The following is a 24588-nucleotide window of genomic DNA, read 5'->3' on the forward strand; positions in this document are numbered from 1 at the left end:
TTAGAAGTTTGAAGTTTGACATTTTAAAGAAGCCAACTTATACCTATAACCTGAAGGGATTTGAGTGAAAACTCTGCTTTCATATACAATACCAACAGTGATACAACATTTCCATAAAATAATCACATTGCTTTTAGGAACTTAATTCTTTCAATTTTAGTTGGGGAAGAGTACAAGATAGAAAGTTAAAAATGCCGGTTTATTTTCTGTTTCTCAAATGATTAGTTTTGGCCTTAATAGCTTAATTGCAAACCAATGATTATTCTCCATGGTTCTCAGGGAGACTTTCTAAAAGTGACATTGTGTCTGAAGTGTACTTGGTATGCATTTATAAATGTGAATTCCTGGATCTGTGTGAGACCCACAAACCTTAAAGTATTGGGTCCTGAAGATTTGCTTTTTAATGATATAATTTCAAAAATACATTAAATTACATCATTAAAACTCTTAATAACATAAAACTTGGGAGAAATTGGCATGTTTCATATGAACATTTCAAAACAGAAAAATTACAAATAGAAACATTTCAAAATAATAAAAAGAAATGCCATTGTACAATAAAAGATCAAATTGGAGTAAAAAAGAGTAAATATGCTTTTTTGGGGCAAATAATCCATAATTTCTTATATTAAAAAATGTAAAATGGTTTCTGAGCTAAGTGGAGTGTTTGGACAAATTTTGTTGGAGACTTTGATAGGAGATTCTTTTGCAAGTAATATTGTTGCTATCGTAGATACAGTTGCAGAACATGAATTCTGGAGAAGAGTTTTATATACCTGTACAGCGATGGTTGGCGCGAGATCAAGAGGATGGAGAAATCTGCCGAGAATTGCCTCTTATAAATAGAGGACAACCCGTCCTTCCAGGTAGGGACACTCCAAACCCAGGCAGCACAAAAAAACCCTCGTTTGCCTAAATGTTGAAGGACAGGGAACTCAATGAATGCATGATGAGTAAATGAATGAATGAATGATTAAGGACTGCTAGTTTCTTATCAATTACCTCTGCTGCTGTGCCAGCTGCATCTAAATGTGCTTTAGTTGTTTCACATGCTGGCATTCAAGAATATGTTCTTGTCATTGTTAGCCCTGTAGGAAGGTCAACTAAAGTGCCTCTCAATCAAAACAAGAAAATTAATTCTTAGAAGGTCATGAGAAAATTGAATGTCAAATGAAGCGAAGGGCTAAGACATGCAAGTTAACGTGTACTTTTCCCACAAGGTTCTACCGTGCTTTTGAAAATTGATCTCTTTGATCAGGAATTGAAAACATAACAGCTCAATGACTTTCTAAACATTTGCCCAGAAGCAGAGATATGTTCAAGTTTTATGTACTTGTGGCTGAGACTAGTTTTATCAAGTGCGGCTCTTGATACACTGAGAATTAGGTAGTGACTGTTCCCCACCACAAGAATCCAGGGTGACCTTGTCTATAGAAGCTATTTGTTCTTGGGGTCTAGTTACTAGCCTATGTTTTGGAAGATAATGGGAAAAAGGTATATGAGAATTATTAAATTGACAATTGGTAAATAGAAATATTTTTCCAATTTAGGCGGTGTCCTACTATAATGTTATCTTGTAGTTTTCTAAAGAAAAAAAATAGTAAAAGTATTATCTGAAGAATAAGAAGAGACCCACAATATCATATAATCTGACATTTGGCTTACCTATTTATGTAACTTTTTGATGGAACGTAGACTGGTAAAACACTTGCACAGACTGATAATTTCCCTGTGGTTTTTAAATAAGGTGCGCTGATAAATTTTCTTGAGTTTCTGAAGCTAATGTATTTTGAAGACATGAATAGCTCTAATTTACTGAAAAGTGAAGATTGCGTGAGCATTGTTCTCACCATTCATAAAAGATTTTCTTACTACTTGTAAGTATTTTTCTTACCATTCTTCTTTATCATTCCACATGTACCACCTGAAAGAAGTTCACCAGGTACCCTATTCTATTACTGTTAGTAATAATTTAGGGGTTAGAAATGATTTAGAGGCTATATTTGCTTTTTCCTCTCCCCATTTTAATTGCAAAATTCTGATCAAAAGAGACGTACTCTAGAAACACATACTGATTTTCTTTGCTTCCCCTGTAGTGCTTGGTATTTATTAACAGACATTTTTCTTTTCAATTTCTCCACTTGGCTTGGTTTTCTAACCATACTCTATCATGTGCTTGGTATACTCTTTGGTAGGTCAGGGATAAATGAAGTAAATGGGTAGCTGACTCTACCCATATTTTTATCTAATATCCTAGCAATGATTGATGTGATATCTGAAATGATGTCATTATAGACAAGCAGCAGCCTTCACTAGAGGTAGACACATCATTTCTTAGGGATATAAATAAGGCAAGCTTCATTAGTGTGTGTGTGTGTGTGTGTGTGTATATATATATATATATATATATATATATATATAATTTTTTGTTCCTTTAAGTTCATGAAGAATTATGGTAGTATTTGTTATTTAAGACAAAAGGAACTCTGACAGAATTTACCTGTTTATCAGTATACTATCATATGTACCTGAAAAATACTTTTTCTCGAGGGGTGTGGTGGCGCATGCCTGTAATCCTATCAGTAGGGAGGCTGAGGCAGGAGGATCACAAGTTCAAAGCCAGCCTCAGGAAAAGCGAGGTGCTAAGCAACTCAGTGAGACCCTGTCTCTAAATAAAATACGAAATAGGGCTGGGCATGTGGTTCAGTGGTGGAGTGTCCCTGAGTTCAATCCCCGGTACCAAAAAAGAATATATATATATATATATTTTTTTTCCTTATTATGGAATTATTTTCTTGAAGAGGATACAGGTTGTTAAGAAAACTGAGCAAAAGTGGGGTTTCTCAGTTTGGTGAGTTATTTATAAAATTTTTATTTTTTATTGTGGTAGTAACTAACACAAACATTAAATTTACTATCCTAAACATTTTTAATCATACTCTTCCCTATGATTAAATGTATTCACACTGTTATGCAAATGGCCTCCAGAACTTTACCATCTTACAAATCTGAAACTCTGTACCATTAATTCGTAATCCCTCCTGCCTCACCGCCAGCCCTTGGCAACCACCTTTCTACTTTTTGTTTCTGTAATTTTACCTACTTGAGATCCCTCATCTGAGTGAAACCATATGGTATTTATATTTTTGCGATTTGGTTTCTTTCCCTAGAGTAATATCCTTGAGGTTCATCCATAGTATAGTGTTCCCATAGTAAAAGGTTTCCCTTCTTTGTAAAAGCTGAATGATACACTACAATTTCTTTGTTTATTTAGCAATGGACATTTGGGTTGCTTTCACTTCTTGGCTACTGTGAATAGTGTTAAAACAAACCTGCATGTGAAATTATAAATATCTCTTTCAGAATCTGTTTTGAAAGCTGCTGGATCATATAGTAATTCTCTTTTAATTTTTTTGAGGAAACTCCATACTGTTTTCCATAATAATTGTAGCATTTTACATTTCTACCCACAGTGCACAAGGGTTCTGATTTCTTTCTATACATTTTCTTCAACACTTGTTTTCTGTTGTATTGATGTGGGCCATTCAATGGGTAGCAATTATTTATCCTTGTAATTTTTATTTGCATTTCTCTAATAATTGTTGGTGTTGAGTTTTTATATTCTTGTTGACCATTTGTATTTTTCTTTAGAGAATTGTCTATATTCAAACTCTTTGCCCTTGTGTGTGTGTGTGTGTGTGTGTGTGTGTGTGTGTGTGGTGGTATTGTTGAATTGCAGGATTTTCTTTTATTTTCTGTATATTCACCCCATAGTAGACATATGAATTGGAAATGGTTTCTGTAACTTCAATGGATGCTTGTTCACACTGTGTTTTCCTTTGCTTCTTAGAGTTTAAGTTTGAAGTAGTTCTGGTTTGTCTATTTTTGCTTTTGAAATCTGTGATTTTGGTGTCATACCCAAGAAATCATTGCAAAATTTTATAACTTGAAAATTTTCTCATGTTTTCTTTTAGAATTTTATAATTTGGGGTCTTGTATTTAGGTCTTTATATTTTTTGAGTTAATATCTATATATGATGTAAGATAAGGGTTAGGGTTTTTATAAGCTGAAGGCCTATTGCAACCCTGCATTAAGCAAGGCTGGAGGTGCTCTTTTCCTAACGATGTGCTTTCTTCTTGTGTCTCTGTGTCAAAGTTTGGTATTTTATAATATTCCATGCTTCTTCTTACTACATCTCTTATGGTGACACATGATCAGTGATTTTTTATTTTTACTCTTGTCTTTGTTTTGGGGCTGCACAAACTATGTCCATCTAAAGTGATCTTAATGCACAAATGTGTGTGTGTGTGTGTGTGTGTGTGTGTGTGTGTGTACCACTCCACCAACCAGCCATTACTCACCCTCCTTAGGTGTCCTTCTTCTTCAAAACACAAAAATATTGACATTTGCCCAATGAGTAAAGCTACATTGTTTTCTAAATGTTCAAGTGAAAGAAAGTCTTACGTCTCTCCCTAGAAATGAATAAGAAAAATCTAGAAATGAGTAAACTCAGTGAGGAAGGCATGTTAAAAGCCAAGACAGGTGGAAAGCTAGGCCTCTAGCATCAGTTAGCTATGCAGTGAATGCAAACGAGGAGTTCTTAAAGGAAATTAAAAGTGTTGCTCCAGTGAACACATAAATGATAAGAATGAAATGACCTTATTGCTTACATGAAAAAAGTTTTAGTGGTCTGGATAGAAGAGCAAATTGGCCATAATATTTTCTTGAGCCCAAACCTAGTCTATATGTGCTCTAAATGTGTAAAATAAATTGCAATTCATTCCACTGTCATATATAACAACAACAACAACAACAACAACAAAAAGCCCATGTGATTTCATTGTGATATTTGCTTTATTGCAATAGTCTTAATTGCATAGTCTAGAGCAAGGACCTAACTCTCTTAAATTCTATAAAGGCAAGTGAGGAAGTTCCCAAAGAAAAGTTTTTGTTTTTTTTTTTTTTCTCTCCACTGGTAGTACTGAAGACTGAATCCAAGGGCAGTCTACCTTGTGCTACATTTCTATTCATTTTTATGTAAAAAATATTTATTTTATTTGTGCATTATAATTATACATAATGTGGAAATAGCAGCCCTTTTTATTTTTTGAGACAATTTCTCCCTAAGTTTCCAAGGCTGGATTCAAACTTGTGATCCTTCTGTCTTAGCCTCTTGAGTGGCTGGGATGGTAGGCAAGTACCACCATGCCCAGCACCAGAAAAATTTGAAGCTAGCATAAGATTTAATGAAAGTAGTCTCTATAACATTAAAGTGCAAGCTGAATCAGCAAGTACTGATGCAGAGGCTGCAGCTGGTTCTCCTTAAAAGATCTTGCTAAGATCATTGACAAAGATTATCAGTTATATTATGATGAACATTTTATCACAGATTTTCAATGTTGAGACACCTCATACTGGAAGAAGATGCCATCAAGGTTTTCCAAAGACAGAAATCAATGTCTGGCTTCAAACCTCGAAAGGACAGAATGATTCTCTTGTTAGAGTCTAATGTTGTTGGTGACTTTAAGTTGAAGTTGGTGTTCATTCACTATTCTGAAAACCCTAAGTTTCTTTAGAATGAAATGGAATCTACCTGTGTTCTGTAAATGGAACAGCAAAGCCTGAGTGACGGTACATCTGTTTACAACATAGATTACTGAATATTTTAAGTTCAGATAAAAGTTTCTCTTATTATTGCTCATTGACAATTCCCTTGTTCATCCAAGAATTCTGGTAGAGATGTCCTCTAAGATTAATGTTGTTTTCATGCATGCTAACATAATATCCCTCCTGTAGCTCATAAATCAAGGAATAATTTAAACTTTCAAGTCTTATTATTTAAGATATTCATGAGCCTATAGCTGCCATTGATATTGAGTCCTTTTTTTGGATCTGTGCAAAGTAATTTGAAAATCTTCTGGAAGGGATTCACCATTGTACATGCCAGGAAGAACATTTGTGACTCATGGAAGGATTTCAAAATATTAACATTAACAGAAGTTGATCCTAACACTCATGGGTGACTTTGAGAGGTTCAAGACCTCAGTGGAAGAAATAACTGCATATGTAGTAGAAATAGCAAGAAAACTAGAATTAGAAGTAGAACCCGAAAATGGAACTGAATTGCTGAAATCTCATGATAAAAGCTTATAGGATGAGGAGTTGCTTCTTACAGATGGGAAAAGGATTTTTTTTTTTTTTTGGAGATGAAATCTACTCCTGGTGAATATATTGTGAAGATTATTGAAATGCAACAACAAAGGATTTAGAATATTACATAAACTTAATTTGTAAAATAGTAATAAATTTTGAGAGGGATGATTCCAATTTTTTAAAGAGGTTCTACTGTGTATAATGTGTTATCAATAGCATTGAATGATACAGAGAAATCTTTCATGATAGGAAATGTCAATCAAGATGGCAAAACTTCATTTTTATCTCAAGACTTTGCCACTGCTATCCGAGCTTTCTGCAAAAACCACCTTGATCAGGAGGCAGCTATTAACATCAAGCAAAAAGATTATGACTGGCTGATGGCTCAGATGATTATTAGAATTTCTTAATAACAAACTTTTTCAGTTAAGGCATGTGCATATTTTAATGCTATTATTGCATATTTGGTAAACTATGGTATAATATAAACAAAGCTTTTTTTTTTTTTTTGAGATGGGGGTCTTACTATGTTGCGTTAGCTGTAAACTCCTAGGTTCAAGCAGTCCTCCTGCTTCAACCTCCCGAGTAGCTGTGGCAACAGGTCTGTGCCAACACATCTTGTCCACTGTTAGCATAATTTTTATGTATGCATTGTATAAACAAAAGGTCCACCTGATTGGGAGGAATAGACAAACTCTAGATAGCACAAAAGTATGGGAGGGGAAGGGAGGGGCATGGAGTTAAAAATGATGGTGGAATGTGATGAACATCATTATCCAAAGTACATGTATGAAGACACGAATTGGTGTCAATATACTTTGTATACAACCAGAGATATGAAAAATTGTGCCCTATATGTGTAAATTAAATTATAATTCATTCCGCTGTCATATATAACAACAACAACAACAACAAAATCCATGTGGTTTCATTGTGATATTTACTTTATTGCAATAATCTGGAAACAAATCTGAATATCTCTGAGGTATGCCTTTAGTGGAGAAAAGTTATTAATTGTTAGAGCAACATTTCCAAGTTAACAATATAGAAAAAAAAGTGAACTTCTCTCAAAGATTACTGCTTATCAATTTTGTTTCTATGAGTCAGGTGTGTGGAAATATCACTGGTGTGAAAATCCAAAGAATGGAATTGGTACCAGAGGAATTGTGCTCATGAGTACATAGAACAGGAGTCTGATTCTTTCTCCTTCTGGAAGTCCCCACCAGGAATATTATTAGATTCTTTGTTATTATCCCACAAATCCCTGAGGCTCTGGTCTTTGCTTTCTCTTTTTCTTTTTGGTTTTGGGGATTGAACCCAGGGAGTGCTTAACCACTGAGCCGATACATCCCCAGTCCTTTTTAATTCTTTAATTTGAGATGGTCTCACTAAGTTGCTTAGGGCTCCCTAAATTGCTGAGGCAGGCTTTGAACTTGCAATCCTCCTGCCTCAGCCTCCTGAGTTGCTGGGATTACAGGTGTGAGCCACCATACCCTGCCTGCTCTAGTCATTTTTATAGAAAGGTAATTTTCTGTCTTTATGTTCACGGGTGTTTTCCTTGTGCTTTTCATTCTACTCTTGAGACTAGTCAGAGACTTTTAAAATTTTAGTGGGATTTTTTTTTTTCAATTCTAAAACTTCCATCTGGATCTTTTTTAAGTTTTCTATTTCATTGCTAAGACTATTTTTAAAAAATTGTTTCTTCGTTCCCATTTCCCATGTGAGTTGAGACTTTTGTGATTCTTAATAGTACAAGTAATATCCTGAATATTTTACACGTTATTATATGAGGCATTGGTTCTTATTTAAATCTTGTGGAGAATGTTCATATTTTTATTTTAGCATGCATATGACTTCTGGTTAGTTTCAGGTCACAGATTTCAACCTGTCTTCTGTGGTCTGTTTCCAGTGTCTATTCAGTTTTTAAAGGCTTTATAGCTCCCTAGATCCTCTTTTTGGTCCTTTAGCTGAAAAACTGGGGCTTTCTGCTCTATTGGGTTGTGGATTTCTGCAGTCTTTTCTGTCTATGGCTAAGCAGTGGCAGGACAGAGAAAGTAAAGCAACAGGGTTGGGGGCACGGGGTAGGGGTGGGGAGGCCCCTCTCTACTGAAGCCTAGTTTCACTGAATTGAAGAGAAGGTTCTTGTATGCTGTTGTTTCCAGACACTGAAATGTAAGAGAATAGAGAATGAAGGATATGGAAAACAGGTCCCAGGGAACTTCCCTTATCTCCAACTGTTCCCCTCCTGTCCTCCTGTCCTCCTGTCCTCCTGTCCTCCTGTCCTCCTGTCCTGTGCGTGGGGAGATGTCTGTGGTAAATTGGAGGTTTTTCTTTGCAGCAGGACAAAATAGAAGCTCAGGCCTCAGCCAGAGGAAAGGCCAGAAGGGAAAATGGGGGTAGCTCAGAAGGGACTCCCAAGTGACCCCCACCTGCAGCTGAACTGGCTGTCCCCAGTACTGAGCACCTCTGTTCTCTATCCACACCTTTTGAAGGACATGCAATGTAACAACCCTCAAGGAGAAAGGGAGAGTAATGGGTCCTGAACTTGTTGCAATGTTCTTTATCTACAACCCTTTCCTTGACTGCCCAAGGTCTACCTCCAGCTGTAACCAACACATTTCCTGCTAGGACTCAGGTCCTCTAAACCCTATAAAACTCAGACCCTTATGGCAGCCAGTTGCCATTTTTACTCTTGAAAATGTGCCCTTCTGCTGCTTAGTAAAGCAGAGTGATCTGTTGAGGTCTGTTTCCCTTTCTTTTTCTTTTTGTGTTCTTTTTCATCTGCTTTCAGAGAAATGGAGGGGTTGGAGAGGTAGAACGACTACCTTTTCTATGTGTGGAGAGTTCATGTTTTTGCTTCGTTAGTCAGAACTAGAGGCCTTCTTCTGAGCCCTCTGTATCTGAGCTCTAGTGAGTTCTTTCCAGCTTTCTCATGCACTGAATCCAGGCTGGAGGACTGTGGTGAAGATAAATGTCAACTTATTAACACTTGCTGTTTCTTTACCTTCTGCTCTTCTTTCCCAATCCTCCTGCTCCTATGCACTGCCCAGTCTTCATATAGCTGTGGCATGCATTCAGCTAAGTTTTCATAACCTGCAATCAGTGGGAGTGACTTACCTAGAACTGGAACGGTTGATTAGTTTTATGTACTTAATTTTTAGTTACAGAAGTAATGCTTGGCACTTAAAGCCTATTTTTCTTCTGTTATCAGTGACAAAATACGAAGTGTTTGTGGCAACAGGTGAGCTATGGAATGCTGGAACAGTAGCAAATGTCTACATTTCTATCTATGGGGAAAAAGGAGACACAGGATCCAGACAACTATTTAGATCAAAGAACTCCTGTAAATTTTTAAGAGGACAAGTAAGTAAACAAAAATTCCTTTGATTGAAAAAAAGATTTTTCCTTGTGGCTCAAAAACAAACAAACACATAAAATAAGATTTCCTATCTTTACCATTTTTAAGCAGATTTTAAGTGCATTTCTAAGAGCATAGTTCAGTAGTGTTCAGTGCACGGTGGTGACAGTATGTCGCTTATAGTGTCTCAACATAACAATTTTTCGACTTTATCAGAAAAGCAGTGTGCAAGTAATATGCAGCCAGTAGAAATCATATCTTGAATTTTGATCTTCTCTTGAGCTAGCAATGGGTAAGATGCTCTATTCTGATGCTGAGTAGTAGCAGTGAACCACGGCTCCTACCAGTCACATTATCATGAGAATAAGCAGCTGAAACTCTATCTGCCCTGTGTTGCTGAGCACTGATATTGAGTAGGATAAGATTTTTAGCTCACTATTTTCAAGTTACAGTGGATTTATTAGGATGTAACCCCACTGTAAGTCAAGAAGCATCTGTATTCACATTGTTATGCAATAGCAGGTCTTGAGAAATTTTCTGTCTTTCTGAACTTGGAAATCTATACCCATTCAATAACAACTACCCAGTTCCCCAGGTCACCACCACTCTACTTTCTGTTCATGGGAATTTGAGTACTTTCATTCGGTACATCCTATTATAGAATAATTATCTTTTTGTGACTTTTTTGAATTAGCATAATGTCCTTAAGATTCATCCATGTTGTAACATGTTAGAAGATTTTCTTTCTTTTTTACTGAATACTATTCCATTGCCTGTGTGCACACACTATATTCTGTTTATTGATTAATGTGCATCTGGTAATGGACATTTGGGTTTCCGCTACCTCTTAGCTATTGTGAATAATGCAGATACATACATAAAGTACAAATACCTCTTTGAGATCATTCATTCAGTTATTTTGGATCTATTCCTGGAAGTGAGATTGCTGTATCATATTGCAGTTTATTTTAAAATTTTCAAAAGTACAAGGGAATATTTAAAAATACAGTCTGATCACAAACATTAAAGTTTTATGTATTTTTCTTGATTATTTGTAATCTCTTGCCTTTTTATCCTGCCCTAAAAAAATTAATTTTGATTTTTGAAGCACATGTATAACCAAGTCAGTGCATCTTCTGATGAAGCCTATGAAACATTCCCATCAAACAGGCTCAGATTAATTCACAAGGTTCCTCCTGATCTGCATCCTACCCATGTCCTTCTTCTGTCTCCCATTCCACCTTTCCTCTTGCTCATTCCACCCACTGACATTGTCCTGGAGCTGTTCTCCAACATACCAGCTTGGATACCTTGGGGTATCCAAGTTATGCAGTTATGCCTTGGGTATTTTGCTTGCAGGTAAGTACCTCTTCTAGACTTTAGACATAACTGCCTGTGTTCAGTCCTGACTCCATCGCTTTGAGCCTACGATCTTGGCCAAGTTCTATTCCTCTCTGTGCCTCAGTTTCCTTATTTATACAATGGATTTATTACCTAGCTACCTAGTTTATAGGTTGATTGTGAGAATTAAATGAGCTCATGTATGCAGAACACTTAAAAATAATTCCTGGCACATGAGGACACTAATGTTCCCTTGGTTGGCACGAAACCCCTTTCTTTACCTTCTTCAGGTCTTTACTCTAAGAAGGCTACTGTGATGTTCTCATTTGATATTACAGCCTTCTACCACTTCCTCTCCCCATTTTTTAAATTATTGGTTCTTTTAAATTATACATAACATTAGGATTCAGTTTGACCTAATTATAAATGCATGGAATATAATTTATCCTAATTCAGTCCTCAGTTACTTCCCTTTTCCTTCCTCTTCCCTGCCCCCCATTCCCTTCCCTCTCTTCTACTCCTTCTGCCATTTATTTACATTTTTTTAAAAAATTAGTGTCTTGTGGATATACATATTGGTGAGACTCACTGTAGTACATTCATAAGAATTTTAGATAAGAGTCATTCCACTGTCTATTCTTATCTCTCCTCCCTTCCCTTCATTCCATTTTATCTACTCCACAGATCTTTCTTCTATTTTTTTTATCCTCTTGCTTATTTTGGATTAGATTCTGCACATAAGAGAAAACATTCAATCTTTGGCTTTTTCAACTACCTTATTTCACTTACCATGAAAATCTCCAGTTCCATCCATTTACTGGCAAATGTCATGATGTCATTCTTATGGCTGAGTAATACTCCACCACATTTTCTTTATCCACTCATGTGTGGAAGAGCACCTAGGTTTGTTCCATAGCTTGGCTGTTGTGAATTGTGCTGCTATAAACATTGAAGTGGCTGCATCTCTGTAGTATGCTGATTTTAAGTCTTTTGGATATATACCGAAGAGTAGGATAATTGGGTCAGATGGTGGTTCCATTCCTATTTTTTTGAGACATCACCATACTGCTTTCCAGAGTGGTTGCACTAAATTGAAGTCCCACCAGGAATTGTGTGTTCACCTTATCACCTGCATCCTTGCCAATATTTATTGTTATTTGTATTCTTGATAATTGCCATTTTGACTGAAGTGAAATGAAATCTCAATATAGTTCTGATTTTCATTTCCATAATTGCTAGAGATGTTAAACACTTTTCATATATTTGTTAACCATTGTATTTCTTCTTTTGAGAAATATCTGTTTAGTTCTTTTGCCCATCTGTTGATTGGTTTTTTTTTTTTTTGGGTGTTAAGTTTTTTGAGTTCTTCGTACATTCTGGATTTTTAAAAAATTTTTAAATTTTTATTTTTTTTGTACATTCTGGATTTGAATGCCCTATCTGAGTAGTAGGTGGCAAATATTTTTTCCCATTTTGAAGGCTTCATTTTCACTCTCTTAATTGTTTCCTTTGCTGTGAAGCAGTGTTTTAATTTGATGCCATCTCATTTATTGATATTTGATTTTACTCTTTGTCCTTTAGGAGTCTTGTTAAGGAAGTTGGTTCCTGTGCCAATATATTAGAGTGTTGGTTCTGCATTTTCTTCTAGCAGGTGTAGGGTTTTTGGTCTGATTCCTATGTCTTTGGTCTACTTTGAGCTGAGTTTTGTATAGGGTGACAGGGGTTACGTTTCCTTCTATTATATATGGATTTCCAATTTTCCCAGCACCATTTATTAAAGAGACTAGCTTTTCTCCAATGTATGTTTTTGGCACCTTTGTCTAGTATGAAATAACTATATTTACGTGCATCTGTCTGTCTTCTATTCCAATGTGCCTGTTTTGGTATCAGTACCATGCTGTTTTTGTGGCTGTAGTTCTGTAGTATAATCTGAGGTCTGGTATTGTAATTCCTCCTGCTTCACTTTTCTCACTAAGGATTGCTTTGTTAATCCTGTTGTCTTTTATTATTTTTCCAAGTGAATTTCATAACTGCTTTTTCTAGTTCTGTGAAGAATATCATTGGAATTTTGATGTGACTTGTGTTGAATCTGCATATCACTTTTGGTAGTATGGCCATTTTGACAATATTAATTCTGCCTATCCAAGAACATGGTAGGTCTTTTCATCTTGTAAGGTCTTCTTCAATTTAAACTTTATTTATTGTTTTATATTTTTCATTGTAGAGGTTCTTCAACTCTTTTGTTAGACTTATTCCCAAGTATTTTATTTGTTTATTTATTTGAGGTCATTGTGAATGAGATAGTTTTCCTAATTTCTTTTACAGCAGATTCATCATTGGAGTATGGGAATGCAATTGATTTATCAGTGTTGATCTTGTATCCTATTACTTTGAGAAATTCATTTGTGAGCTGTATAAGTCATCTGGTAGAGGTTTTTGGGTGTTCAAAATGTAGGGTCGTGTCATAGCAAACACATAATTTGAGCTCTTCTTTTCCTATATGTATCCCTTTAATTTCCTTCTCTTTTCTGATTGCTCTGGCTAGTTTCAAGGACTATGTTGAATAGGAATGGTTAAAGTGGGAATCCTTGTCTTTCTCCTAATTTTAGAGGAAATGCTTTCAGTGTTTTTTCCACTCAGTATAACATTGACCTTGGGTTTGACATGTGTAGCTTTTACAATGTTGAGGTAAGTTCTTTCTGTCCCTAGTTTCTCTAGTGTTTTAAACATGATTGGGTACTATACTTTTTCAAAAGCTTTTTCAGCATCTCTTGAGATTCTGTGCATCTATGTGATTCTTGTCCTTAAGTCTATTTTATGTGGTGAATTACATTTATTGATTTCTATATGCTGAACCAAGCTTGGATCCTATGGATGAAACCCACTTGATCATGGAGCACTATCTTTTTAATGCATTTTTTTTTGTATGTAGTTTGCCAATATTTTATGAAGAATTTTTGCACTTATGTTCATCAAGGATATTGGTCTGTAGTTTTCTTTCCTTGATATGTTTTTGGTTTTGGTATCAGGGTGATACTAGCTTTGTAGAATGAGTTTGGCAGTGTTACCTCCTTTTCTATTTTATGGAATAATTTGAGGAGGATTGGTATTAGTCTTTTTTTTAAAGATCTGGTAGAACTTGGCTGAGAGTCCATCCAGTCCTGGGCTTTTTTTGGTTGGAAAGCTGTGACAACTGCTTCAATTTCATTACTCAATATTGTTCAGTTGAAGTTTTTATATCCTCATGGTTCAATTTTGGTAGGCCATATGTATCCAGGAATTTGTTAATATCTTCAAGAAGTTTTAGTTTATTGGAGTATAAATTTTCAAAATAATTTTTGATGATCCTCTGGATTTCAGTAGTGTCTCTAGTGATATTTCTTTTTTCATCTTGAATTTCATGATTTGAATTTTTGCTTTCCTTCATTTGTTGAGTTTGGCTAAGGGTTTATCAATCTTGTTATCCTTTCAAAAAACAACTCTTTTTTTTCATTAATATTTTGTATTTTTTTATTCTCAATTTCATTGGCTCTGATTTTAATTATTTCCCATATTTTACTGATTTTGATGTTGGTATGTTTTTCTTTTTTCTAAGGCCTTGAAATGTAATGTTAGATTATTTGTTTGATATCTTTCTATTGTTTTAATGTATGAACTCAATGCTATGAATTTTCCTCTTAGAACTGCATTCCAACTACCCAGAGACTTTGATATGTTGTATCACTGTTCTCACTTCTAAGAATTTTAAAAAATTTCTTCCAAGTTCTTCTTCTATCCAACCATCATTCAAAAGTGTATTATTTCATTCTATTATGATCTGGAGAATGCAAGGTGTTTTTCTTTCTTTTCTTTTTTTTAATACTGATCTGTTCTAATTCATAAAATGCTCCATGTGCTGCTGAGAAGAAGTTGAAATCAGTTGTTGATGGAGGGAAATACTCTATAGATGTCTATGTTATTAATTGTGTTTTTTAGTTTTGTAGAATCTTAGTTTATGTTTGGTTGATCCATCTATGGTGAGAGAGGTGTGTTAAAATCACCTAGCTATTGTATTATGGTCTATCTGACTCTTAATATTGAGAGGGTCTGTTTGATGTGCATAGATGCTCTGTTGTTTGAGGCATGAATATTTATAATCATTATCTCCTGTTGATGTATAATTCCCTTAAGTATGAAGTGACCTTCTTTGTCTCTTGTGATTAATTTTGGCTTGAAGGCCACTTTATCTGATGTGAGGATAGCTACCCCTATTTGTTTATGAGTCCCATTTGAATGATATCTCTTTTCCCATCCTCTCACCTTCAGTCTATGAATGTCTTTGCCTGTGAAATGATGATTCTCTTGCTGACAGCATATTGTTTGGTCTTGTTTCTTAATGTATCAGCCAACATGTCTTTTAGTTGAAGACTTTAGACCATTTACATTTGATGTTATTACTGAGAGTTTTTTATTCCTTGCCATTTTGATTTATTTCTAATTTTATATAGGATTGATTCTTCTTTAATTGACTATTCTTCTAGTCATTCTTCCTATGCTGGTTTCCCTGTTTGTTTTTTTATTCATTCTTCATGAAATATTTCACTGAATCTGTTTTACAGTGCAGGGTTTCTAGTTATTAATTTTTTTTGCTTCTGTATATCATGGAATGTTTTTATTTCATGTTCAATTCTGAAGTTTAATTTTGCTGAGTATAATATTCTTGGTTGGCATCCGTTTTCTTTCAGAACTTGGTATATATTATTCCAAGCCTCTCTTGGCTGTTAAGTGTCTGGGTTGAGAAATCAGTTGAAAACGGGATTGGTTGACCCCTAAATATGACCAACCATTTTTATCTATCCTTATTTTGCATGCGAGGCATTTTTGTTAAATATGTCTTAGAGTGGATCTTTTGTGACTTTTGTGTATTTGGAGTTCTATATGCCTCTTGTATTTGAATATCCATCTCATTTTTAAGGTTTAGAACTTTTTAACGATATTATATTATTGAAAAGACTGTGTATTTCCTGTAGCTTGCATTTCAGAGCCTTAAGACAATGACTCTTACATTTGATCTCTTAATGTTATCCCAGATTTCTTGAATATTCTGTTCATGGTCTCAACATTTTTTCTTCATGGTCAGCTTTATTTTCAAAATTATATACCTTGTCTTTGAGGATTGAAAATCTGTGTTCAAAGTGGTCTAATCTATTGGTGATGCTTTCCACTGAATTTTAAATTTGGTTTATTGAGTCCTTCATTTATAGGATTTCTGTTTGGTTCTTTTTCAGAATCTCTGTTTCTTTAACGTGGTCTTTCACTTCCTGGATTTGCTAATTTCACTCCTTACATCTTCTTTTAGCTCATAGAACATTTTAATTATGAATATTCTAAATACGTTTTTAGACATTTCCTCCACTGTGGTGTCCATGGCGTCAATTGTTGAAGCATTGTGGGCTGTTTGGGATGGCTTGCTGCCTGCCTCACTTTTTCATATTGTTTGTATGTTTACCCATCTATTGGTGTAGTTCTCACTTTTTTCTTTTAAGAAAGGGACTACTTTGTGTGCTTGTTTCCCTTAAGAGCCCCGAGTTGGGTGATATTGATATCTAAGTCAAATGTGTGACCTCTATTGATCCCAATATCAGTACTACTTTGAGATGTCACTGGACCTTAATCATTTCAGCCTCATATTCTTCAAACTTAAAAGAAACATAAACTCGTTGCTCTTGTTCTCCATGTTTTCTCAAATCCAGATATAAATTTGTAATAAAGTTCTGGAACAGGCCAAAAATTTAGTTACTAAATTTAGTAAAACTACTAAAACCCTAAGTGAGACCTAGACAAAAGAAGAAAGACTGGGCAAAAAAGATAGGGGAAGAGAGAGAAAGGAGAGAGAGAGAAAGGACATAAAAAAATGATTCACGTCAATCTAGAAATGGGAAATAGATGAGAGAGAGAGAGAGAGAGAGAGAGAGAGAGAGAGAGAGAGAGAGGGAGAGGGGAAGGAGGGGAGGGGAGGGGATAAACTCTTAAGCTCACCCACTTAAAGTCAAATATCCATCCAGTGGACCTTTGAAATAGTAGCAGATAAATAATACAAGAGGATGAATGGGGGTAAGAGGAGAAAGTACAAACTAGAGCTAGGAAAACAAAGAAGATTGATTCTAATTAATGGTTTAAACCATTAGATGAAATACATTCAATTGGGTTGAAGGTACAATGTTGGCTATTGGGGTAACAACTATCATTCAAGAGTTATTTATATGATCAAAGTTGATGTTGGTGTTATTTATAGTAAACCACGTCCAGGTGAAGAATATTCTTGTTGAATCCTGGTTTGGATTTCATTGCGGTTTAGACACTTAGCAAATGTCCATCATTCTTTTTGGCTGTGGATCTCTCCAGAGTTGCCCCTGCAGGAGCCAATTCACTAGTTGCTATGAATCTCGCACCAGCTGGTTCTGGTTTATCAGCTCAGGGATATGCAGCTGACTGCTTGGAGGGTGCAGTGTCATGGCTTGGTTGATTTTATTATTTGCAGGAGTTCAGTCTGCAGGCTCTGGAGCATTTTTGTGATTGCTTTGCTTCATTTTGTACCTGCTCCCCTCTATAGGGTCCTTTTTGTGGTGGTGAAGATGGTGATGGCTGTCTGTGAGCTCAGGAACTCTGGTTGTGGGTTTTCTGCAGGTGTTTTGTGATGCAAAACTATCCCCTCAGCTGATGCTGCACTCTGCAGTGCTGTAGTGAAGAGACTCAGGTGGTTCACCTGGGCGCTTGCTTCCACTGCCCCAGGTGTGAATGGTGGGTGTTGATTCCCTCTGTTTACTGTGTCTGATGCAAGGTCCTGCCAGTATCCACACAGTGCCGTTTCACTCGCCAGTCGTGATCACAGTCAGGCTATGAGTGGTTAAGGCTGGGAGCAGCTGCTTCTTATTGTCTTTGCTCTGGTAAGTTTTTGCCTGCACTAATCTCTTTCAGGTTATCTTTGCAGGTGCCTTCAGCTTAAGTGTCCTGGGTATACAGGGAACTTATCCTAGCCACCTTCTGTCTATGGCTGCCACTATCCGGGAACCTGGTCTCCATGTCACTGGATATTCAGGCAACTTCCCTGTGGTAAGGTCCCTTGATCCCAGGACCATTCCTAGGCTTCCCGTGGTGCCTCCCTGCAATGTCATGATTGGGGCCTGCTGAGTTCACCTTCTTCTGCTTGGGATAAAGCTGTTTCTTTGCTCTCTCTGTTTGAGCCAAGCAGATGCTATGCACTTTCTGCCCTTGCCTGGATCATGAAGACTGAGCAGGGTTATGTGCATCTCCAGGCAAAGGTTCACTTTGCCCCACTCTTCTTGTTTGTGGTGAGGAGGAGAGGGAGGGGGTTTCAGCAATTTTGGGCTAGTAGTAATTCCTCTAGAAGTTCTTTCTGGCCAGAGTCTTAAAAGATCCTACTGTAGGGGACTTCCCTCTGGTTTAATTTGCAGCTGTCTGAGTATGGGAAGACACTGTGCTGGTTTAAGGGAGCAACTGGTTTACTGAAGGCTCCACAAAATGACTTTGGACCCTCAGCTCAGTTTCTTTTCATGACTGGTTTTAAGCTTGTTTGCTCTGGTTTAAGGGCCATGCAGTTACTGTCAGACTTAAGTGGGTGAACTTGAGTTTTTTCACTCCCTCTCTCTCTCTCTCTTTTTTCCTCTCTGTTGCCCCTCTCCTTTCCTCTCCCCTGATTAGGGTTGAGGGTTAGGGAGCTTTGAGTTTATTTTGTACTCTGATAACCTTCTTCAAGTCTCTCCAGGTCTCAGACTTTGCAAAATTGAGTCTTAGAGCATTGATTTTGTAACTCACCTTTCAATTTTTCTTTTCCTTTGCTGCCTTCTTTCTGTGTTGTGAGGAGATTGGGACTTGCTGCCTAGCTCACTTCTGCCATCTTTAGCAGAAATTTTATTTTTAAGTTTTTGAGAAACTGCCATAATTTATCTTTTTTTCAGTGCTGGGCATTGAATCCAAGGCTTTCACACATGTTAGGCAGGTGCTCTGAGCTAAATCCTCAGCCTGCTGTGACCTTTTTGATAGTGGTTACACCATTTTAAAGTCCAAGCAACAGGGCACAAGAGTTCTCATTTCTTCACATCCTTGCCAAGGCTTGTTAAATTTTAAAAACAGTCACCATTTTAGTGGATATGGGTGATATCTCATTGTGGTGTAGGTTTGCATTTCTCTAATATTTGGTGTGTTGAGCTTCTTTCTTATTCTTATTGATCACTTGCATATCATGGTTAGATAAATTGAATTCAAATCTTTTGCCAACTTTTCAATTGGTTTATTCTTTTTCTGCTGTTGAATGATAGAAATTCTTCGTGTATTCTGGACTTTAAGCCCTTATTATTTATACTTTTTTATCTCTTTCAATAGGAACTGGCTTCTAGCCTGCTTGTTTTTGGGGCACTGATAAATTTGGCACACCCTAATCTCCTTCAAGAGATGAAAAAGTAAAGGTTTAAGGTACAGAATACACGGAGAACCATATTCTGAATCCCCTGTTGATTAAATTATACCTCCATTTCATTAGGGTAAATTTATAATTAATCTTGTTATTTTTTTAGAATATATTCCCTTCTTTATTTTCTTTTTTCCTAACATTGGACAAGAACCAGGTCTCCCAGTATTCTCAGACTTTTTCATGTAGGAAATGAACTCACCAATAAACTTGGTTAGAGATTGAGTGTGCTTTTCAAACCTTTATAGTTGTCCAAACTGCTTTGTTTTTAGTAGCCTCCAGAGGATTATGGTGTGCCAAATTCACCAGTGCCCCCAAACAAGCAGGCTAGAAGCCAGTGCCTCAAAAAGCAGCTGGGAATGTTGGGATGCTAGATGGGTGAACTAGTTTCTTCTCTCCTCAGGGAAAACCTGGGAGCTAGAGTTTGTTTCCCACTTCCTCTGTACTAAGGTTAGGAGAGGATCTGAGACCAATGTCTGCACTAATGTTCTGACCACACATTTTCAGCCTATTACTTTGTTCTTTGATGCCCCCAGGAGCCTTCTAAACGCATGGTTCCATCAGCTTTCAGGGACAGGTGGGTGAGCTGGAGGCTGGGTTCCATCTCTGGAGCAAGACAGGGGAAAGAGCTGCATGAAGTATCCAGATACCTGTCCAGGTGCTCAGTGGCCTGCTGACTGCTTGTTCTGTCAGTTCCTAGATGCATGCTAAAGCAACAGCTGGGCAAGCTGGGACATTAGGTGTGTGGTCAGATCTTTTCCAGGGACAGACTGAGAACTGGACGTTTTTGCCTATTCACTTTGTGCTAATGGCTCTGGTGATAGCTGCTGAAAGTGTTCCAGTACCCATTTGAAATCATCTTTTTGTTCTCTGTGGTCCTGAGGGATCTTCACATGCTGAGCCCTAACCTTTGAGAGCTAGGTTATTTGGGAGCCAGTCCTTAGAGTGGTAACTGTATAAGTTGGGGAGCTTAATGTGTGGATAGTCTCTTTCTAGGCAGAAGTTAGAGACTTCATTTTATTACTGGGGTGAGCTAGAGTGTAAAGTCAAGGGAAGTACCCACATGCATATTCCTGTCCCCAGAAGTTTACTGGTTACTTGCTCCATTGACTCTCTGTCATAGGTTATTTAGAAGCTTGACCCTCAGGCAGCAACTGGAAAAGTGTGTAGTTAAACCCCTTGTTGGGAGAAATGGAAAACTGGACATTTTTCTCTGCTCACTGCATTGGATCCAGGAGGATCGTGACCTTGTTGTTCTGTGTGGTCTCAGGGGATTTGCAAATGTTGAGCCTCATCTGCTCTCAGAGGTAGTTGATTCAGGAGCCATTCTCTCAGGTGGCAACTATTAAAGTAGGGGTGCTCTATTCATGGTCCCCAAACTTCACTCTTCAGGAGGCAGTTAGGAGTTGGGGATTCCCTCTTGATCATGCAGCACTATTTCCAGGCTATGTTTTTTTGCATGACTCAATTTTCCCTACCCGTTTCCATGTAGATGTTTTCTCAGTGCCAGCATGTAGAAAACTTTTAACAAATTTCTGGATCTTTCTCCAAAGGAATTGGTCTATGTATAGTTGTTCATTTGATATAGGAGTGTTGAAAGCTGGAACCTTCCTACTTTGCTGTTACTTGACTAAATACTTATTTAAAGAGAGACTTTGTTTATTTTCCACATACTTGTAGATTTTCCAGTTTCTTTCTGCTTTTGTTTCTGGTCTCGTTCCACTGGGCTCGGAAAAGGTTCTTCGTATGATTTTAACTTTATTGAATTTGTTGTGACTTTTGTGTCCTAATTTGTGATCTATTGTGAAGAATTTTTTCTATGTGAGTTTGAGAAGGATACATATTCACTTATTGGTGATGGTTCTGTATGTCTGTCAGGTTCAGATGGTCTGTGGTGTTGCGTTCTCTGTTTCTTTATTGATGTTTTTATTTCATGGCTCTATCCATTATTGAAAGTGCAGCATTGAAGTTTCCTGCATTATTGTGTGGATATTTCTCCTTTCAATTCTGTCACCATTTGCTTTTTACATACGTGAGCTTTGATGTTAGCTACATACATATTTATAAATGTTGTATCTTCCTGGTGAATCAACACTTTATTTATTGTGTCATGTCTTTTTTTTTTGTCTTTTTATAGCAGTTTTTGACTAACACTCTATTTTGTCTGATATAAGTATTGCTATGTTCTTTTTTAGTTCCAATTTGCATGAAATATCTCTTCCCGGCCTTTCACTTTTAGCCTAAATTAAATCTATTGTAAATAGTATGAAGTTAGATTTTGTTTTTTAATACATTTAGCCTATTCGTGATTTTGATTGTGAGGTTAATCCATTTACACTTAAAGGATTTCCCAATAGTGAAGGACTTACTATTATCATTTAGTTAATTGATTTCTGTATATTTTATAGCTTTTCCCTGGTTCCCTTTTCTCTTTTTTTTATTGGTTGTTCACAACATTACAAAGCTCTTGACATATCATATTTCATACATTAGATTGAAGTGGGTTATGAACTCCCAATTTTACCCCAAATGCAGATTGCAGAATCACGTCGGTTACATATCCACAATTTTACATAATGGCATATTAGTAACTGTTGTATTCTGCTACCTTTCCTATTCCCTACTATCCCCCCTCCCTTTCCCTCACATCTTCTCTCTCTACCCCATCTACTGTAATTCATTTCTCTCCTTGTTTATTTTCCCATTCCCCTCACAACCTCTTATATGTAATTTTGTATAGCAATGAGGGTCTCCCTTCATTTCCATGCAATTTCCCTTTTCTCTTTCATCACTTTTTTTGGTATCTTATTGATATTTTTCCTAGTGACCTACTTGATTCTCTTCTTTTCACTTGTATTCTACAGATATTTTCTTTGTGGTTACCAATGTGATTATACAAAAACATCTTCAACTTCTAACTATTTTATTTCTAACTTCTAATCTATTTTATTTTTTCGCTTTCCAATATTTTTTATTGGTGCATTACAGTTGTACACAATGGTGGAATTTGTTGTATATTTTTTCAAAAAAGCTCTCTACTGTGGGAGACCAACCTTACACGTGACTGGGTTACACTCCCCGGCAGGGTGCTGAGGCACTCAGTCGCAGAAATGTGGCAGAGCTTTCCCCACCCTTCTTGGGTTCGAGGGTCGGTCTCTTGTGCATGGGTGTGTCTTGCTACAGCCCCAGGGTGAAGCTACACTCACCTGTTCCTTTGTAATCTAACCCCTTGCCCTGTTTAGGATAGAATCTTCCATGGAAGTGCCTTGTGTGTGTGTCCTCCTCTTACTGTGCCCTTGGGTGTGGCCTACCCAGGTGTCAGTCACCTGCTGACAGTGGACATCATGAAGATAGACTCAGCCCCCTGAAACCTGACCCCTTGCCTTATTTGAATAGCTTCTCCTCAATAAAAGGGGTCAGCGTGTTCTCTCTCTCTCTCTCTCTCTCTCTCTCTCTCTCTCTCTCTCTCTCTCAGGACCCTGAAGGTCAGAGGAGCCATCACAACGACCCCAAAGAAAAAGGTACTTGTGTCTCTTGTGTGGTTATTTTGTGCAGCCCAGTTAGCCCAGTTCAACTGGAGTGACCCCTGAGCCTTTTAGTCGTGAGAACTGAAACCCATAATTGTACCCCTTTCTCATTTATTTCTTCCTGTCCCAGAATGTGTATGTTGGTGACTTGATGGAGTCCTGGAAGCCTTAAAGTGATGTGAGTCATTGTCTTCCTTATCAAGTCTGATGTAGAACCCTTCTGGTGACATTTGCAATTCAGTTATTATCAGCAGCAGAAGAGAAAGGGGTAGGCAGTATTTCTCTTTGGTTGTCCCTTGTACTTCTATCTTTTGTTGATATTTTACTGAGGCCTGATTTTCCTGATTTCTTTAGTTATCTGTGAGTGTTTAGCTCATTTAACATCATTAAGATAGTTGTTTAAAACCTTTTTTTTTCCCCCAGGAAACTTAGTGAAACACATTTCTATGAATTTTTTTTTGTTCCTTTTATCGGGTCCTAATTTCCTCCTTCTCTGTAGGCCTTGAGATCTCTTGTTGAGTTTCAGGCATCTCATAGTTGTTGAGGATAGGGGAAATCTTGCACTCTTCTGCTCTCAAACCTTTTCTGCTGCTGTGTCTTCTCTGTATACTTTTTAACTGTCTTAATTTCCTTAAGTGCTTCCTCCTATTATCTGAAGCCCACAATCTCTCACTCCCTGGGTTATCTGCTTGTCATACTGAAGGATCCCTGTAACAGTAACAGGCTGCAGCCACAGCCTCTCTTCCTAGGATTTTAAACCCTGCTGTCATTCTCGTCATGGCGCTGGGCCAGGGGAGACTGAAGCAGTCTCTGGGCTGTCTCCAGACAAGTTACATTTTGGACACATACCCCATTCTTTTGATTCTGTCCTGAGGGAGGATTTGGGCGATGGAGGGTTTCCTTCCTCTTGTCCTGCTAGGTAGAAGTGGGGCACAGGCAGGTAAACTTCCTTAAGTTTTGCTACTCTACTGAGATGGAGTCACTTCTTAAAGACATTTTTCTAATTGGTTATACATGAGAGTAGAATGCATTTTGATACATAGTACATATAGGGAATATAACTTCATTCTTCTGTTCCTATGTGGTGTAGAATCACACTGGTTGTGTTTATACACACACACACACACACACACACACATACACACACACACATAAGGTAATAATATGGGGTTCATTCTACTACCCTTCCTTATATCCCCTCCCCTCCCTTCACTCCCCTCTGCTTAATCCAAAATACCTCTATTCTTCCCTAGTCCCACCCCGCTTTATTGTGAATCAGCATCCATATATCAGAGAAAACATTCGGCCTTTTGTTTTTTTTTCTTTTTGTGTCTAGCTTATTTTGCTTAGCATAATATTTGAGATGGAGTCACTTTTTGATTATGCATTGACCTGAGTGCTACATCTCTTTAAGTGGTCTTTAAATCAAAGAGAGTACTCTAGTCCTTGTATTACTGTTAACTTGCCTCCATGGGGGAAGCAGGGACTAGAGCTTCCTAACTTGCCATGTGTCTCCCCTTGCTGTTGTTAATTTTTAAATCTCCCTCTAGATTGTTAAATGTGGTAGTTATTTATACAACTTTCATTGTTCAATGTGAAACTGAATGCATTATATTATTCTACCATTATTACCTAATAGTATAAACAGAATATTTAGTATACATGCCTGCCTGCCTGTTCTTCCTTCCATCATATTTTGGTTTCTTTGATGACCCAACTAGTCCTCTAACAGATTAGTTTA

The 24588-nt window shown here is 37.1% G+C and overlaps 1 protein-coding gene across 1 annotated transcript in view; it reads left to right on the forward strand.

The window, feature by feature from the left end:
* Positions 1–24588, forward strand: part of LOC308633242 (lipoxygenase homology domain-containing protein 1-like) — a gene marked incomplete at its 5' end in the record, with an annotated part of 165984 nt that overhangs the window by 42303 nt on the left and 99093 nt on the right. Inside the window, 2 exons of the mRNA XM_081265757.1 lie at positions 734–866; positions 9366–9517. Of these exons, the coding sequence (XP_081121883.1) occupies positions 734–866; positions 9366–9517 (285 nt within the window). The remainder of the gene's footprint in view (positions 1–733; positions 867–9365; positions 9518–24588) is intronic.

The sequence above is a fragment of the Spermophilus citellus genome (genome assembly GCF_964194105.1).
Source record: "Spermophilus citellus genome assembly, chromosome: 14".
In the NCBI taxonomy this organism is placed as follows: Eukaryota; Metazoa; Chordata; class Mammalia; order Rodentia; family Sciuridae; genus Spermophilus; species Spermophilus citellus.